Consider the following 17,971-nt stretch of genomic DNA (forward strand, 5'->3'; position numbering starts at 1 on the left):
CCTCTAAAGGGGAGTGGCTGCATCATGGAGTGCCCATACAAGTTATTCACGTCCGTGTGCATGATGTAGCTGGACGGTTGGGTGGAGTCGTAGCCAGTAGCCATGTGATGGTTGTTGGCGTGCGAGTGTCGCTGCGACACCTGGACCATTCCACCCCGCACGGCACGTTCCACAAACAGCATCATGTCCACGTCCGAAAGAAGCTCCAGCTCAATTTTCGTCACCAGAAACATGGCTGACCATGCCAGTCCGGGGAGACTATAGAAGTAGGCGGGATCCAGGTGGTAGATGGTCTTCGCAGTTGCACGAAACGCCTGGATCACGTCGGCGAGGAGCGTCACATCAAGTCTGAGGTAGGCGTCGTGGTAGTCTCCGAGATTTTGGCAATCCAGCTCACACCACATGGACTGAGCATGGTTATAGTCATCCTCAGAGATGCCCGAGCCTTGCAGTTTGCTATAGAAGTTTGCTCGAGGAGGAAGCGACGTCTCCGCAAACTTGGTAGGGTCTGTGATGTATTCGTAGGGGTAGACCCCCTTACGCCTGAAGAGACCGGCGTCCAAGTTCGGAAAATTCGCAGAGGTGATTAGCATTTTCTCGTCGCTAAGCTTCCCCGCAAGAGCATCGAGGCTGGCTGGGAGAAACCTCAGGGAGTCAAGGAAGCGAAGTTCGACGGTAGAGTCGGATTCTGGGATTGGCACTCGTTTGCTCACACTGATGTAACGCTCCTCGTTCTGCGCCAGGACGTTGATTCGCTCGTTGTCGTACCCAAGATGCTTGATCAGGTGGTGAAAATCGTACCCCGAGCCGTTGTGAAAAAACACAGGGATGAAGCGCGGGTCCCGGGCCAAGCGGTTGCAATCGTTGCACCAAGAACCAACGTACCTACCGTTAAAGTGATCGTGGTGTCGGACTTTACAGTTGTTGGCGGTGTACTCCTTGACGCAGACAGGGCAAGCAATGGCCTCGTCGTGTCTACGTTGATCGTCGGGGGTCAGTGGGAGCATAGACTTGGGGGTCAACAGCACCTTCCCTATCTCGATAGCCTCGACAACCATCCTCTCGAGGAAGTGTTTGGCAGCGTCGGGACCACGGTACACGTAGGGCTCGGGGGCGATGTGTTGGTCTCGTCGCACGACAACGTATGCAAAACTGGATGCCTCGTGGAGTTGGTAAGGGGTGGTGGAAGAAACTTCAGGATCGGGATCGCAAGTGGACAGGGGTTTGAGGAAGGCCTCGAAATCCGCGATGATGATGGCGGGGTGCTCTACCATGGCACCGTGCATGTGGAAACGTTCCACGGTGCCAGGTTCGGGCAAGTCTGCCAGCCCAGGTTCGTTGGCATTGCAGTAGAGCTTGTGGTTAGCAAGCTTCTCGGCAGCGATGTTGCGACCTCTGATGCGCTGGTAATCCTGCCATTCTCGATTACGAAATTTAGACAAGCACCTGGGACAAACTTCTATGTGGGTTTTGTCTTTGCTCAGCTGGCTCGAAACAAGTCTAGAGAGAGAACGGATGAGGGTGTAGTGATGGTGAGTTTCATTCTTGATGAGCAGAAGGTGAATTTCCTGCGCACCGTCGTCGTCTACGTCGCTCACCCGAATGGGGTACACCACATTTTCGTCGATGAGGCCATAAACGTTGATGGCCAACCGAGGGTTGTGTGTACGGGCCTCAAACTTGCGAATGTCCGAAAGCGCCACCGGATAGTCGATCCCAGCAATGGCATCTTCCAGCTCAGGCTCGTAGGGTAGGTAGTGGTTAACTCGGTATGGATGGTTTTTCCAGTCGACAGGGTGCAATGCTGCAAGCACAGACCAGAGAAAGCACTTGGCGTCACTGTTTTGAATGTTCAGGACGGCCTTTTTATCCTCAATCGCTTCTGGTAAGCGGACGTAGCTGGAGGCGGAGAGAGGCACAAACTTGCAAAGTTTGACGCGCAGTTCGTGAGGCTCACCACACAACGAACCTCCCGAGCCCTTGGCTTGATGTTCCTCCTGCTTTGCCACCAGCTCCTCGGCAAACTTGTTGTAGATGACCTCTAGGTTTTCGACATCCGCCAGATGCAGCGTCTTCGCCTTGGTGTTGTGGCAGAAGCTGTAAATTTCGTCAGACGGCTTCTTGTACCGGCAACGTAGCGATGCGTAGAATTTAGTGGAGGAGTGCGTAGCCAGTGCATTACTAAAAATAGAAACTATTTCTGCTCGCTTCTCCTCTAAAAAGCTACGAACATCGCAAGAGCCATCCGACAATTGAACGTAATCTCCTAATATTCCACCGAAAGCAGACCGGTCTGCTTTTATCGCAGGCTTGACGCGTTTGGCGGGTGGTGCATTGATGGAGGCTGCTTCTGCCTTCCTCTTGGTTGAGCTGGTCGACGGTTGAGCCCCAGATGTATTTTTGCTTAGACAAGTAAGCTTATGCTTCTTGACATACGCAATTGTAATGTATTTATTGCATCCGGAACACAGTTCGGTGGCAGCCAAATGCTTGCTTGGCACGCAGGTGCGACAATGTCTTGCAAAATTTTTGCTTGATATGGCTGTTTTGCACACAGGGCAACTTTTCATGGAGCGCATTTTTTTTTGGGTATGTTTATTTATATGTGATCGGTTGGTGGTAGAGCGTTGTCTTCTTCAAATATGTGCTTTAATCAACCCTATAAAAAAATTGAAAAAATATATAAGAAAAATATGATTGTAGATAGAAAAAAATAAATATTGTATGCATGTGTAATTCTATTTAGCTTATTTTTGCTAGACACAAATCTTCTTCAGATTTTATTGCCCACTAATATATTTTTTCTACCAATTTAATAGAAGTGTGAAACTATGAAAATGTTCTGAGACAATCTTCTCTAGAATATTCTTCCCCAAAGCTAATGTTAACAACCTGTTGTAATCTAAGCATCGTGTGTATTGCATCCGGCGAAGCCACGCTAACGCCCAAGCAGCTCGCTATTATGTACCTGCACGCTCCGGATATGCTGATGATCTTCCATCCCAGCTCGCTGTTGTGTGCCTGCATGCTCCGGTTATCTCGCTTGCTTTGAAACAAAATATAAATAAAACAAATTGTATACACCCAAGCGACCTGCTATTTATGTATTTGCACGCTCCAGATGTTGCGGGGTAGGTGTATTGACGAGGCTCACCGTTGTGTAATTTTCGTCGTCCCAAGGCTTACGTATTGTTGATAGCACACGCAGAGAGGAGAGGGAGCAAAATTGTAGTTTTTCTAGATGTGTTTGCGCCATAATACAGAAATAATAAGAGGCGCCAGCGCGTGCACGTGTGTGTGTGTGTGGCACATCGTTCCCGAGAGAGGTTTACAAAAGTCACGATATACAAACATTAGTGTCCCCGGGACTTGGAAGATTACGATAAAGTGCATTCGTACTTCAAAAATGAGAAAATGCATTATTTACTCATCACGCTGTGCCAGCACAACGAATAAATACGCGAAACGTAATCTACCGATAGGCGCGCGCGCGCGTGTGTGGCACATCGTTCCCGAGAGAGGTTTACAAAAGCCGTGTCCGGATTGGCAAGCGCTCCATCCCGTTCTCTCCCGTTGCTCTCGCGTGCACTCGAAGTCGCGTCCAAGTCGTCCGAATCTGCATGTCCCCTTGTAGTACGGCTGTCACTTTTCCCGCCAGGTGTCAGCCCGAACTTCACCCACCGCGCTCTGGGGCGCAAACAAACATGACAATGATTTCCACCTAACTACTCACATTAAAAAATATAACACGCTATTTCATCATTTACGTTTTCTGCATTCATTATCGATAAAATATTAAAATATAACTGAGTTTTACATCCTCTAATCAGTAAATGTTGTCTGTACAAAGTGAAAGTTAGAATATAGCTGCCAAGCGCAGCGTCACAGCGAGTTCAAGCGTGCATCTGTCGCGCCTCCCTCCGACTCCACGTCTACCGCAAATTCGGACAACAGAGATTGGCTGAGTCCCGGATGGAACAGCGCTCTAGGTGACATCTGCTGCTGATTCGGACGCAGCCCTGGCCACTTCTATTAGTCAGTGTTGCCCATTCGTAGGTTAGCTTCGCCTGTAAAATATCACATGATGAAATATTCTTCAGGTAAGTTGGCAACATTGAACCGCAATTGATGTTACCAGTGTTGTCAACTTCTATTTGTAGGTTAGCTTCGCCTGCAAAATATCACATGGTGAAATATTCTTCAGGTGAGTTGGCAACATTGAATCGCAATTGATGTTACCAGTGTTGTCAACTTCTATTTGTAGGTTAGCTTCGCCTGTAAAATATCACATGGTAAAATATTCTTCAGGTGAGTTAGCAACACTAAACCGCAATTGATGTTGCCAGAGTTGCCAACTCCCATTTGTAGGTTAGCTTCGCCTGTAAAATAACATGTGGTGAAATATTCTTGGGGTGAGTTGGCAACACTGAACCGCAATTGATGGCACTCAACCCGTGCACCTCCACTAGTCAGTGTTGCCAACTCCCATTCGTAGGTTATCTTTGCTTGTAAAATATCATATGGTGAAATATTCTTGGGGTGAGTTGGCAACACTGATCGCCAATTGATGGCGCTCAACTAAGCTGATTACACTAATCAGTATTGCTAACTCTTATTCGTAGGTTAGCTTCGCCTGTAAAATATCACATAGTGAAATATTCTTGAGGTGAGTTGGCAACACTGATCGCCAATTGATGCTGGTGAACCCGGCTACCTCCACTAATCAGTGTTGCCAACTCCCATTTGTAGGTTAGCTTCGCTTGTAAAATATCACATGGTGAAATATTCTTGGGGTGAGTTGGCCACACTGCGAGAAAAGCCTCAAGCAGTGTTGCCAGCTCCTTGTTTGAGGTTAGGTTAGACCGAAAAAAAAAAACCTTGGTGATTTTTTCAAGTGAGGAGTTAGCAACACTGCGAGCGCCACCGAGCGCCATTTTCGGTTGGTCAACCGGCTTGATTACTCTACTCTGTAGGTTAGCTTCGCCTGCAAAATATCACATGGTAAAATATTCTTGAGGTGAGTTGGCAACACTGAATCGCAATTAATGTTGCCAGTGTTGCCAACTCCCATTTGTAGGTTAGCTTCGCCTGTAAAATATCACATGGTGAAATATTCTTGGGGTGAGCTGGCAACACTGCGAGAAAATGAGGCTCATGCCTTACGAGAGAAATCCATTAAGGCGAGCCTCACCGAGCCTCATTTTCGGGCGTAGAACCCGGCCCACTACTCTACTGTCCCAGTTTGGTTGACCCATTTTTTACCCTCGGAAGATATGAAGAAAATGTCAATATTTTCCCCAACACTGGGTACATCCGCTTTGGAACAAAAAAAGTATCCCCAGTTGGCAACCCGCGCCTTGTCATATCTGTGACCGCAAGTCTCGGAGACGTCGTTTGCATGTAGCGCGTTCTTTGAGATGAATAATGGATGCCAGGAGAGAGGCCTTCCTTCTGCAAACAGCCTTGCGCCTGAGTTCCCGAGATGCTCATAGTGATGGTCAAAGAAGAGACACGAAAGACGGAGAAGAAAAGTGATACCGAAAGTGGTGACAAGTTGACGAATGAAGCCATTGTTGCCGATAATGGCCAATGTTGCTGCACGCTCAGCACTATGGAATTCCTAGAAGTTATGGACGCTCGCATACATTAGTTATCACAATGACGGCGAACACAGAAAGCGTCGGGTGTTGGGTACTTGCGACGATTTGGCAGCTGGTTTTACTTATGTGCAGTGCAAAATTATTAATGTTGGCATCCACCGAGACAATCAAACATGCCGTGGAGCTATATTTATTTTGTGGCAGGTACTTGTCAAATTTTGAAATTGAGATGAATCCCACTTATATCCAAATCTTTGGATATGACTACTTCAGTGTATAAGGAGTATGAGCACTAGAGTTCTGCAGGAAGAGCATTTCGTTCGAGCGCCAAATAGTTCGCACGGACAACACTAGATAGCGTACGGAATCGAGAGCTGTATACGCTCGAAGCACAGTAGTACACGCATAACCGTAATTTGCCTGTGGTTGTGTGCCTAAAATATGGACCGTGAGGTGAAAGACGGAGTGAAACTGAAACTTAAGTAAATATAGTTAAAATATAGTTTAGTTTATCTTACCTATACAGTGATATATGACAATGACAATGAAATAAATGGTTGTGAGCTGAAACTGCCAGACCTGATATTTTACATACTGGGTGGCCAGAATTAAAGTTACCCGACTCAGAGGCCTCTGTAGCCTGTTTGAGGCATCGTAGAACTCTAAAATTTGGTGAATCCACTATGCAGACCATGGGGAAGAGGATGGCGATAAAAATAGTTCAATTTTCCGCCACCAGGTTGAAATGTGGCGCTGTACTTCCATGATGGGTTGTAATAATGACGTAAACTGCTCCAATTGGTTATGAATTTGCCTTTACCTTGCAATCTTGCAATAAATGAGAGATTTTTCTAGCAACTTCCAGCCACTAACAAATGTCTTTCTAACTAATAACTCAGCTAAATCACTTAACGTGATTATTACAGCCCCACATTTCAACCTGGTGGCGGAATATTGATTTTTTTTATCGCCATCCTCTTCCCCATGGTCTGCAGAGTGGATTCGCCAAATTTCAGAGTTCTACGATGCCTCAAACAGGCTACAGAGGGCTCTGAGTTGGGTAACTTTAATTCTGGCCACCCAGTACACGTGTCTATGAGTATTGTCACATAACGCTTGAGCGTAGTAGCATGCTGCAGCGTGGGCGAGTCGAACGAGTACGAGAGAGCGATAGTGGTCCCACGCAGTAATCTAATGAGCACAGTTTTCTTCACGAAGCGCGAAGACAGGCCGATCTACGTGGACTGGTGGTGGTGATGATGATGAATTAAATTTTTGGGTCTGTCGGCACATTTGGCCATTTTGCACCCTTCCTTGTATCTAAAATCTTTACCTAGAGTTATGGGGTGTAAAGAGCCCCTTAGAGAAATGTTAAAAGGGCATTAAGCCTTGTTTCCATGATTATGAAAAAATATAAATATGCTGACCAAGGCAGTAATTTATTTTATTATAAAACATAAACTAAACGTAACGTTTCAACCTTCTAGCAAGGTCTTCATCAGACTCTGTATCAAGTACAAAAGTAACAAGATACCAAAAACAAGGCATTATATATACACAAAACATTACTCCCTCCAGACTATTAGAAAGTTGTTTTGGAACTTTCTAGCAGGTGGCTTTCACTATTGTGAACTGAACTCTCACCTAAAAGGCTAAAAATATATGCTTCCATATAGAATGTGGTTGGGCTTTATATCTCACGCTCTTTTTCCTTCATTTTCTTCCTTCTCCTCTTTCTCTCTTGTCCTTTCCACTCTTTCTAACACCTTCTTCCATTCTTTGTTTAACTTCAGTCCCCCATTCCAGTTCATTGTGTCTTCTTCACCTTTCTTCTCTATTTCCTTGGCCTCCTTCCATTTTCTCACTAGCATTCTCTTCTCCCTTCCTATCTGCTTAGCCTCATCCCACTCTATGTCATGTCCTGTTTCTCTCGTGTGTTTAAATATCGCATTTCTCTCTCTCTTAAGTCGTACATTATCCCTATGTTGTTTCAACCTATCTTTCAGTCTCTTTTTCGTTTCTCCTATGTACACACTATGACATCCTTTACATTTTACTTCGTAGATAATCCCTTCCTCTTCCTCTTCTCTGTTTTCCTTTTTCTTGTTTGCATTCTTCGCTATTCCTAAGATGCTTCTCCTTCCCTTCCTGTAAGTTTTAATGCCCACTTTCCTAAGCAGTTTGCATATCTTTTCTGTGGTCTTCCCCATACTCCTTATTCCAAACCTTCTCTCTTTTTCTTTCTCTTCCAATTCTCCGCTTCCTCTTTTCTTCCTTCTTCTGTTTATGTCCAGTCTATCCTGCTTCTCATAGCCATTCTTTTCCAGCTGTTTTCATAGGCTATTTATTTTGCCTTCTTTTTCACATTCCTTCGTGCATATTTTCGTTATTCTGTCCTCCATATTCTTTATGAAATTTATTTTTGTCACCTCATTTACATCACTTCTTTTGTGGCAGAATACCCCTGCTGCACACTTCTTCTGATGCCAAGCGGTTTCAATTTCTTCTCCTCTCTTCCTTTTCATCAATATATCAAGGTAGCTTAACTTGCCTTCTTCTTCTATTTCAAGTTCCAATAATATCCCTCCTTCTTCATCTTGTATTGCTTTGGCAAAAATGTCGAGCTGCCTCTTCGTTCCCTTCCATATGCCAAAACAATCGTCCACATATCTGCAAAACAGAATTATTTTGTGACCTCCTTTTTCTATCACTTTCTTCTCCCATTCATTCATAACCAATTCAGCCAATGCTGGGCTTAGGCTAGAACCTATATTCAGTCCTTCACTCATCACTCATAACCACATTCTATATGGAAGCATATATTTTTAGCCTTTTAGGTGAGAGTTCAGTTCACAATAGCGAAAGCCACCTGCTAGAAAGTTCCTAAACAACTTTCTAATAGTCTGGAGGGAGTAATGTTTTGTGTATATATAATGCCCTGTTTTTGGTATCTTGTTACTTTTGTACTTGATACAGAGTCTGATGAAGACCTTGCTAGAAGGTTGAAACGTTACGTTTAGTTTATGTTTTATAATAAAATAAATTACTGCCTTGGTCAGCATATTTATATTTTTTCTTAAAAGTGTAGGTTCTAAAGGGACAGGACAGACAGCTGTGAAGATTAAGACTTTCGTTGGACATAGCGTGTTACTTAAGAAAACTGCACAAAGCACACAAACGGAAAGAAAAGTAGAAAAATAACAAGTCGGATTCCGAAAATAATAATAATAATAATGTTGTTGTTAACGGAAAATTTAAGCTGATGATTAGTTGCAGCCTTTTCTAGCTTGAAATAGACGCAAGGACCTGCTTGCAACTGCCACATAAGTATAAATACATCCTTAGAAAACAACTTCGACAGAATCGAAATAATTATGCATCTTATGCGAAACGTTCTTTTAACCATTAAAGGGGAGAAATACACCTCTGATTATATACGAATATTCCAGCATATGTTGTATCATCAGTACGGGAGAGATCCAGCATTTACGTCGAACCACCTGTTGCAGCAGGGTAAGAAACGTGGACATGGTAACAAACGGCACCATATGTTCTGCGGTGCGACATCATGCGTTAGCGCGGTTTATTGTTCTGCAACGGTTCTTCATATTCCTCTCTCCCTCTCTCTCTCTGCATTAACCCACGAACGCTCAAATATGCTCAATCATGTAGAGAAGATAAACGAGTGAAAAGCAATACAGAAAGAAGGATGTAAAGCGAGGAGTGAAAAATATGATTTGAAGTGAAAAATGACATAAAACTTGATGAGCAAAGATGTGAAAAGGAGACGTAAAATGACGTGAATGCAGATATAGAAAATAGTGAAAAGGGAAAAGTGAGGATGGAGTGTCAGAAAAGGAATATCAGTCGGAGAGAGAATGGAGCAACAGAAAAGGAATATCAGTCGGGAGAGTATGGACCGACAGAAATGGAATATCAGAAATTGAATAGAGAAAGGGAATATTGGTCGGGGACATAATGGACGTAAAAAAAGGAAACAGCAATCTTAGGGAGAACTGAGAGACAGAAGCAGACTCCCTCTCGAGGAGAATGGTGATACAGAAGCGGAATACGAATAAAAGACAAAATGGAGACACAGAAGCAGAATATCAATCGAGGAAAGGATGTATACACAGAAAGAAAATCAGTCGAAGAAAGGATGGAGAGTAAGAGAGGAAACATAAGTCGGGGAGAGAACAGAGATAGAGAGAGAAGCGGGAAGAATGTTTGTGTTTTGAGTTTGAGGTTTTAGGTCCACTTCATGCACACACAAGGCTAATCGGGACTGGACCTACACTTTTGACTGGGACCCGAACCACTATGTGCGCCCACCTGGTATCAAACCCGGGACCCACTGATTACAAGGCGACGACGTTATCACTACGCCATGGAGGAAAATGGAGAGACAGAGGCGGAAAATCAATTTGGAAGATATCCGACGGAAGTAAAGTCGACTGACACTATTGCTCTGGTAGGAGGAATGAGAAACAAATCTACCATGGAAGCCACGACAAAGCAAAAATAAAAGAACCGATGAAAATACGGAAGAGAAATAGAAAAGGAACTGGAATGAACTTACGTTATTAGCCCTTTAAGAACATATTAGAAATTTTAACATATATAAAAATATAAATACTTGTATACCATTAACACAGACTCACTTTACCAGAATCACTTATACCTCACAATCACACACACACACCTGTTAGAAATAAAGCACAGAAAAACTATATTTTAGGAAATGTAACAACGAATGATCAAAATATTGCTAATCTGTAGTTAATTTGATCATCTTGTGCATGATATGGAAGGAAGCTTTTAGAGTTCAGTGAATTTTTGGATTCAACTATTGTTGACTAGTAAGAGAAGTGACCACCAACTGACCCAACAATGGAGTCCAAAGCAACTAGTACATTTCCTTAAAATCCTTCAACAGCCATGCAGCAACATAAGCAAATACTCCATTCGAACCTCTTATTTACTTTTGAACTGGTAGGAGGCATGAGGTTAAAGAACTCTACCACGAAAGCCACGTCAAGCAAAACAAAAACCAAGCAAGGCGAATAGAAGCACGTTGAACGTTCAATACGGATTGTTACCCTTCTTGATGGCCGCTTAGATGATTGTCTATGAGGAGGTTGTTCTGTGGGAGTCGAACTCACCGACAACTTCATATAGTACAACTGGAACTCTTCTACTGGTGTGTAGCTGTCGACTGCCCATGTGATGTTGTAGCTGTTTTGATACCGTCCTTCTGGATTGCTCAGAAACTCGGCCACGTTGGGTTTGCCTGCAAGAACAAAGAAGCAGACCATATTAATAATTTATACTTCATAATTGATAATACTTGTCAAAGTACAACTGCAGCTCATCTAGGATTCGAACTAATTAACCAAGTGTCACGCCCGCTAACACTCCGTGGAGAGTTAAGGTATATATGCTTGTTAATATACAATGCTATGCAGTATATTTCCCTGCTTTATGATTTCAACTCATTGAAAATACTAGAAGTTCAGCATTCTCAGAATGACCATTTCAACAGGAATTTCTCGGGTCACCAGACTGTAAGCAACGACTTTTAAAAAACTCTTAAAATGGCTATAAATCAATATTCAATACACATACCATATAGTTGTCGAGAGACGTGTACAGTCACGGTACTTCTGGGTTGTAATGATCCCACTGATAGTCAATGAGGTTGTTGAAACCGAAAAGTATTCATGACTGTCAATTCCTATTACTGAGCTTCAGTAATTCTGGAAAACTGAAGAGATTGGCAATTCTGTTTAAAACCAGTCAGAGAACCGGTAGAACTAAGTATTTAATAATGCTAGATAATTGGAAACGGGTATTTTCTAAAGACACTAATCATAAGAACAATTATTAATTATTGAACAGTGTTATAACTAGGTTTTAACAGAATTGCTAGTCTCTAAGTTTCTCAGAATATCTGCAAAAAAAAAAAAATATAAAAAGAAGGTCAGGATTATATGCAGGGCGTAGCAAAAACAACGGCTATGAAACTCTTCCCTAGCAAGAAGTTACAGGAACTGTAATGTTGGAAAAGGTAGTAAACACGTGAAGACAAATGGATTGTCGGACAATAAGAGTGCAAATAAGTTGAATGGGGACTCAAAAGATGATAATACTCGTATTAGAAAATATGTGAATAACAAGTAGCTCCCGAGGATTTCATTCTGTTCCTTACAAGAAGACGTCCTGCTTTGTTGTTATCCTCTTTTTTACTTGTCCTCATTTCAGCATTTTAAAATGTAACCTCTTAAATCGTGGAGGTTTTGCAGTGAATCTTTAGATCAAACATCCTCGGTTTGATCCTCAATGTTGATACAGTTAAGAGATAAAGTCCACTTTATGCACAGATTGGGCCTGCAGTTTAAAGTACGATCTGAACCACTACGTGCCTCAACCGGGTATCGAAACAGGAACCCCGTGATTACAAGGCGACGACGTTACCACTAAACATCCCGAAAGCCTTGTTAAGAAATTGTGAGTGGTTCCAGTGCCGATTAGCCTTTCTGGCTCTTTTGGTTCAAAGAAGTTACACGGAGGATTTGTAATTAGGGGTCCTAGATTCGATGTCCGGTGCAAATCCTTAATTCCCGTAAATTGACATGAAATGACCAAAGTGCGAATACATTTCTATCTGCTTATGTTAGAAGAGTTAAACAGCAGCTGTGAGCAGTATGGGATGAAGATTAATGTAAAGAAGACAAAGGCAATGGTTATTGGACGGAAACCAAGGAATATTAATGTGAGAGCAAACAGTGAAAGAATCCAGCAAGTGGATAGCTTCAAGTACCTCGGATGCACTATAAGCAGTGACATGAACTGCAAACAAGAAGTGAAAATGAGAATTGCAATAGCAAATGAAGCTTTCAATAGAAGAAAAAATGTTTTTTGTGGACCCATGGACATAGGTCTAAGGAAGAGATTAGCGAAATGTTTTGTGTGGAGTGTAGCACTATATGGTGCAGAAACCTGGACGTTGAGAAGAAATGAAGAGAAACGAATCGAAGCTTTTGAAATGTGGACATGGCGAAAAATGGAGTGTGTAAAATGGACGGACAAGGTAAGAAACGAAGCCGTACTGAAAAGAGTTGGTGAAAAAAGGTCTATACTGGAGACCATCAAGAAGAGGAAAAGAAACTGGTTAGGACACTGTCTAAGAAGGAACTGCCTGCTAAGAGATGCCTTGGAGGGAATGGTTGAAGGAAGAAAAGTCCGTGGAAGAAAGAGATATCAGCTTATTGATGATATTAAATTAACTGGGTCGTATGCTATTACGAAGCGTAAGGCGGAAAATAGGGAAAGCTAGAGATTGCAGCGAAAAACCTGCCAATTAGGCAGAAAACAATGAATGAATGGTTCCTGATCCAGTCTTCAACTCTACTCCAAATTACTGGTACAAGAAAGGAAGGCTCTCACCTCGAGACTACTCCATTTATGCCCTGTCCGGTGTGTGCCCACGGAAAAAGGAGAGTAAACTCAGGGTCCTCTCGACACAAAAAGACACAAGAGAAACGCTGGGTAGTATTGAGACAAATTACTCCAATGATGTTTTTTTCTACGTCCTCTTTGTACTTATTACAAAGGCCCAACAGCTGGGACAACGTGACACGAGCGATCAGGGAAGAGAGGGGAAAAAGCAGGGAAATGGGGGGAGAAAAGGGAAGAGGGAAATAGTTTCGAGTGGCTCCCGAGAGCATCCTAAGCTGGACCAATCTCTAGGGACTATCGTCAACTCTGATGGATCGCCATGGCCAAAGCTACAAGAAACCAGATTAGTGCAGGAATTTCCTGGATCCTCTCAAGTTCACCCTTAACCCTTGTGTGTCTTTTCTGGCTGGATCGACCCGTGGCGTTGGATTGGACTGCCCAGTGTTTTAAGCTGAAAAAGTGGGTTGCTTTTTATTACCTTGAGATTTCTCAAGGATTTTCGTGAGTAAGATATGACAAAGATACTGCTTCGAAGGGATTAGGCAATTTATACTGTCCCTTATTTAGGAGGACTAATCTTTATTGTTATTTATGTTTGTGGAGATGACTTTTTTCCCAACCTCTTGGTTATTCAATGTCTCCATGAAGACTGCATTACATAAAAGCAATCTTACATAAGCTAATGTTACTATTCTCTTGCAATACACAGCTTTTATATTACATAGTAGTTCACTTATTGTTACTTTCTGAGAAGGGAAGATAATAGATAAGAGAGACTATAAAATTTCACAATATCAGTAACAGTTTTAAAATATTTAGAAAATTAACACTATTAATTAATTTAAGAAGTAACTACTTCAAATATCTGATTTCTTTCGTACTTAATCAATTTTCGTCCTTACCTATTCTATATTATCAATAAATACATATTTGCCGGATACAGATTGAACAAAATTAAATATTTCACGTTCAGAGTGATCGTACAATCTAATTTAATGTTCGTTCGTTTCCATGAGAACGAGAAGCAAGAAAAATATAGCATTGCTTAAACAGTAACCATGGTTACCGTAACGCGTAAAAATTTCGAAATCATGCTCTGTATCACACAAGTAATTAGAACATTCAATCGTATTCGAAATGTTTAATAATTTTAGCTGAACAAATGCAATCTCTAACAATTATTGAATATACGTAGGTATTTTAGACTGTATTTCACTTCTGCTTTTTTTCAGCTACCGTTTACTGCATTGTCATTTTGAGCTGCGAAGAGCTAATTGTTTAGTAACAACAATGAAGCAACTATCTTGCACAAGTATACCATTATTTATCAATTTTTCATGAAATCCATTCCATTCCACATGAAATTTATCAGGATGGCGGATAAAACTCTGGTGTAGGACAAGAGATTAAAAAGATGCAGATAAATAAAAACGTTGTACATACAATATAGAGGAGATAGCCGAAAATGGAAATAACTTTTCTTTGGATCTAGTTTGTTATGCTGCAGAAAATGATCAGCGTACTGAAACACATGTTGCAAAATTTGCAAAATAATCTAAAACTAATTATATGCGTTTCTGCTAACAATCCATGCTAACAAGCTAATTTTATGGCGCTTTTGTCCTTTTACGTGACCACTGAAGAAAATAACCTAGCGCTTTTGTCCTATTACGTGACCGATGAAGGAAACAATCTAGCGCTTTTGTCCTTTTACGTGACCATTGAAGAAAACAACCTGGCGCTTTTGTCCTTTTACGTGACCATTGAAGAAAACAACCTGGCGCTTTTGTCCTATTACGTGACCATTGAAGGAAAAAACCAAACGTTTTTGTCCTTTTACGTGGCGTGACCATTCAAGAAAATAACCTAACGCTCTTGTCCTTTTACGTGACCATTGAAGAAAATAACCTAACGCTCATGTCCTTTTACGTGACCATTCAAGAAAATAACCTAGCGCTTTTGTCCTTTTACGTGACCATTGAAGAAAATAAGCTAGCGCTTTTGTCCTTGAAGTGACCATTGAAGAATAGAACCTAGCGCCTTTGTCCTTTTAAGTGACCATTGAAGAAAATAACCTAGCGCCTTTGTCCTTTTAAGTGACCATTGAAGAAAAGAACCTAGCGCTTTTGTCCTTTTAAGTGACCATTGAAGAAAATAACCTAGCGCTTTTGTCCTTTTAAGTGACCATTGAAGAATATAACCTAGCGCTTTGTCCTTTTACGTGACAATTGAAGAAAAGAACCTAGCGCTTTTGTCTTTTTAAGTGACCATTGAAGAAAATAACCTAGCGCTTTTGTCCTTTTAAGTAACCATTGAAGAAAATAACCTAGCGCTTTTGTCCTTTTAAGTGACCATTGAAGAATATAACCTAGCGCCCTTGTCCTTTTAAGTGACCATTGAAGAAAATAACCTAGCGCTTTTGTCCTTTTACGTGACCAATGAAGAAAATAACCTAGCGCTTTTGTCCTTTTAAGTGACCATTGAAGAATAGAACCTAGCGCCTTTGTCCTTTTAAGTGACCATTGAAGAAAATAACCTAGCGCTTTTGTCCTTTTAAGTGACCATTGAAGAATAGAACCTAGCGCTTTTGTCCTTTTAAGTGACCATTGAAGAAAAGAACCTAGCGCTTTTGTCCTTTTAAGTGACCAATGAAGAAAATAACCTAGCGCTTTTGTCCTTTTATGTGACCATTGAAGAAAATAACCTAGCGCTTTTGTCCTTTTACGTGACCATTGAAGAAAAGAACCTAGCGCTTTTGTCCTTTTACGTGACCAATGAAGGGAACAATCTAGTATTTTTGTCCTTTTACATGACCATTGAAGGGAAAATAAATCTAGCGCTTTTGTCCCTTTACATGTACATTGAAGAAATCAATAATTTACCAAAAAAGTAGCAAAAAAGAGAAATAAAATAAACCAAATGAAATCGTAAATTTCGTCCCATTAAACTTTTAAAATCAGCATGATTTGGTTTATATTGTAACTTGTGTGGGCTTTTTTCACTTTTCACATTTTGTTGCAATTTGGAGTTTTTCCTTTGACGTTGCGGTCAATTTGAATTTTTCGTTTTTCAATTGTTTAAACATGTTTATTTAGTTCTTCATTCATTATTTCGCTTCTACAATTTCGTTAGTTTCTTGAGTAAATCTTGACACTTGCCAGCACATTTTTTCTTTCAGCGAGAAAAATAAAGTTGGAAACTCTCCGAGAGATTGGCGTGGTCGAAACTCTTTGTGGTCACTAACAACGCAACACTCGTGTTTGCTGTAACGTTTACAAGTATCTCAAAGCTCGACCAAAAAGGCACCGCGAGAAGGGGCTCTCCAATGCTTATTGCGATGTGAACAATGGCTGTTAGCTTTGTTGATGCGAGAATTTGAAGGAGGGAGAGTATAAACATTTAATCATTTGCTCAAACATGCTGGCACCACTTTCTTTGAAATAACGCAACAACGGCTTCTGAAATTAACGCCACGAGATATTTGCGTATTATTATTTCACGTCGTGTTTCTGTCTCGTTAGTCTGATCGCGACGCTGAGGATAAGTGATCATTGCACGAAACTGATGAAGGGACACTCGGAATGGATCACCTGTGCACAGGACTCTAACCCGAAACCTTTGATGCCGAGATTTTATAGGATTTTATACATCCCTGTTACAAGAACAGGCTGATAGACGAAGTCAATGGTTCTGGGATCAATTTCACACAAGACGGGAGTCTTTTTTGTTGTTCTTTATCTGTGTCCCATCCACATGCATCGTCAGCAGTAACGTGCAGATCGAAAGCAATGTATAGTGAATACCAGAAATACATTGGAGCTCCATTTACGGCACTAGGGAAGTAATCGACAAACAGTCGAACATCGAGAAACAGATTAAGCTGTTTAAGATAGAAACTGGCGTTTTAAATATTCGCTCAACAATTTTTTTCGTCAGGGGAAAGAACAATTATCTACTTCTTCCTTACTTTTGGACTAGCAAAACTACCGTTTTCGTATATGGGGTAAAGTAAGGTAATTATGCGTTAGATGAGATGGTTCGCGGTGACTTACCCATCTCATCTGACGCATATAATACGCTGTGAAGAATTATCTAGTTACATTCTAGGGTGTCTGAGCTCTAACTGCAAATCGTCCGTCCTCCACTTATGGTATAGAAGCAGTGAATAATAGTTAATTAACTAGCGTGATATTTACACAAACAAATTGTCACTATCGATCCGAAAAAACACAAAATAAGTATGTATTTATCCCACCACCAACTTAATAGTAACAATTAGAAAAGAACGTTAATGCCACACACAGAACCATCAGGCACACCTTGCCAGCTGTTCGAACACAGAGGCTGTGTTTCCTAAGCATGAAAATGTAACCGCGCTTGGAACTGAAATTAAACGGTTCCACATTCAACGGAACGGAATAATTCTCCCGAGTTTAGGATCCTACGAAACAGTTTTCACCTGGCCGTTGCCGCATTTCACCAGCGGTCTGTGTGTATTCTTCGCTAAGCAGAAAATGAACTCTTTGAAAGCTAATGAATTGATACGATGAAATCGAAGCAGTGTGATCAATACCACATCACAGCAGGGGGTTGGTTATTCGGCTGAGCAACCAAACAGCTTCCACCCATAGTGCTTCACAGGAGGCGAAGGCCGTTTGTGCAGCATATCCGATACAAACATCTACTGGATGGAAAATTTCTGTTCTCCAATACTGCTTTTTATCCATTTTCCACGTTTGCATATTTTGTTATGTGATTTTCTTCCGTTCCGGTTATGTTTTCACTCGGGATAATATTTTCCATACTCCTGAGCTGATTTCCAGGATTACCACTTTTATTTTGAATTTCTCAACACTCCAAAAGTGCGCTTGATTGCGCGTGCAACTGCCGATATATCTGGACGCCCGCATCAG

The 17,971-nt window shown here is 41.6% G+C and overlaps 1 protein-coding gene across 3 annotated transcripts in view; it reads right to left on the bottom strand.

The window, feature by feature from the left end:
• Positions 1 to 17,971, bottom strand: part of LOC145978505 (limbic system-associated membrane protein) — a 706,857-nt gene that overhangs the window by 35,432 nt on the left and 653,454 nt on the right. For 2 of the 3 annotated variants that reach the window (XM_083111130.1, XM_083111129.1), the window contains exon 8: positions 10,700 to 10,890. In XM_083111130.1, the coding sequence (XP_082967256.1) occupies positions 10,700 to 10,890 (191 nt within the window). The remainder of the gene's footprint in view (positions 1 to 10,699; positions 10,891 to 17,971) is intronic. The other variant, XM_083111131.1, reaches the window with a different exon arrangement.

The sequence above is a fragment of the Lepisma saccharinum genome, chromosome 25, assembly GCF_977018435.1.
Source record: "Lepisma saccharinum chromosome 25, izLepSacc3.1, whole genome shotgun sequence".
Lineage (NCBI taxonomy): Eukaryota > Metazoa > Arthropoda > Insecta > Zygentoma > Lepismatidae > Lepisma > Lepisma saccharinum.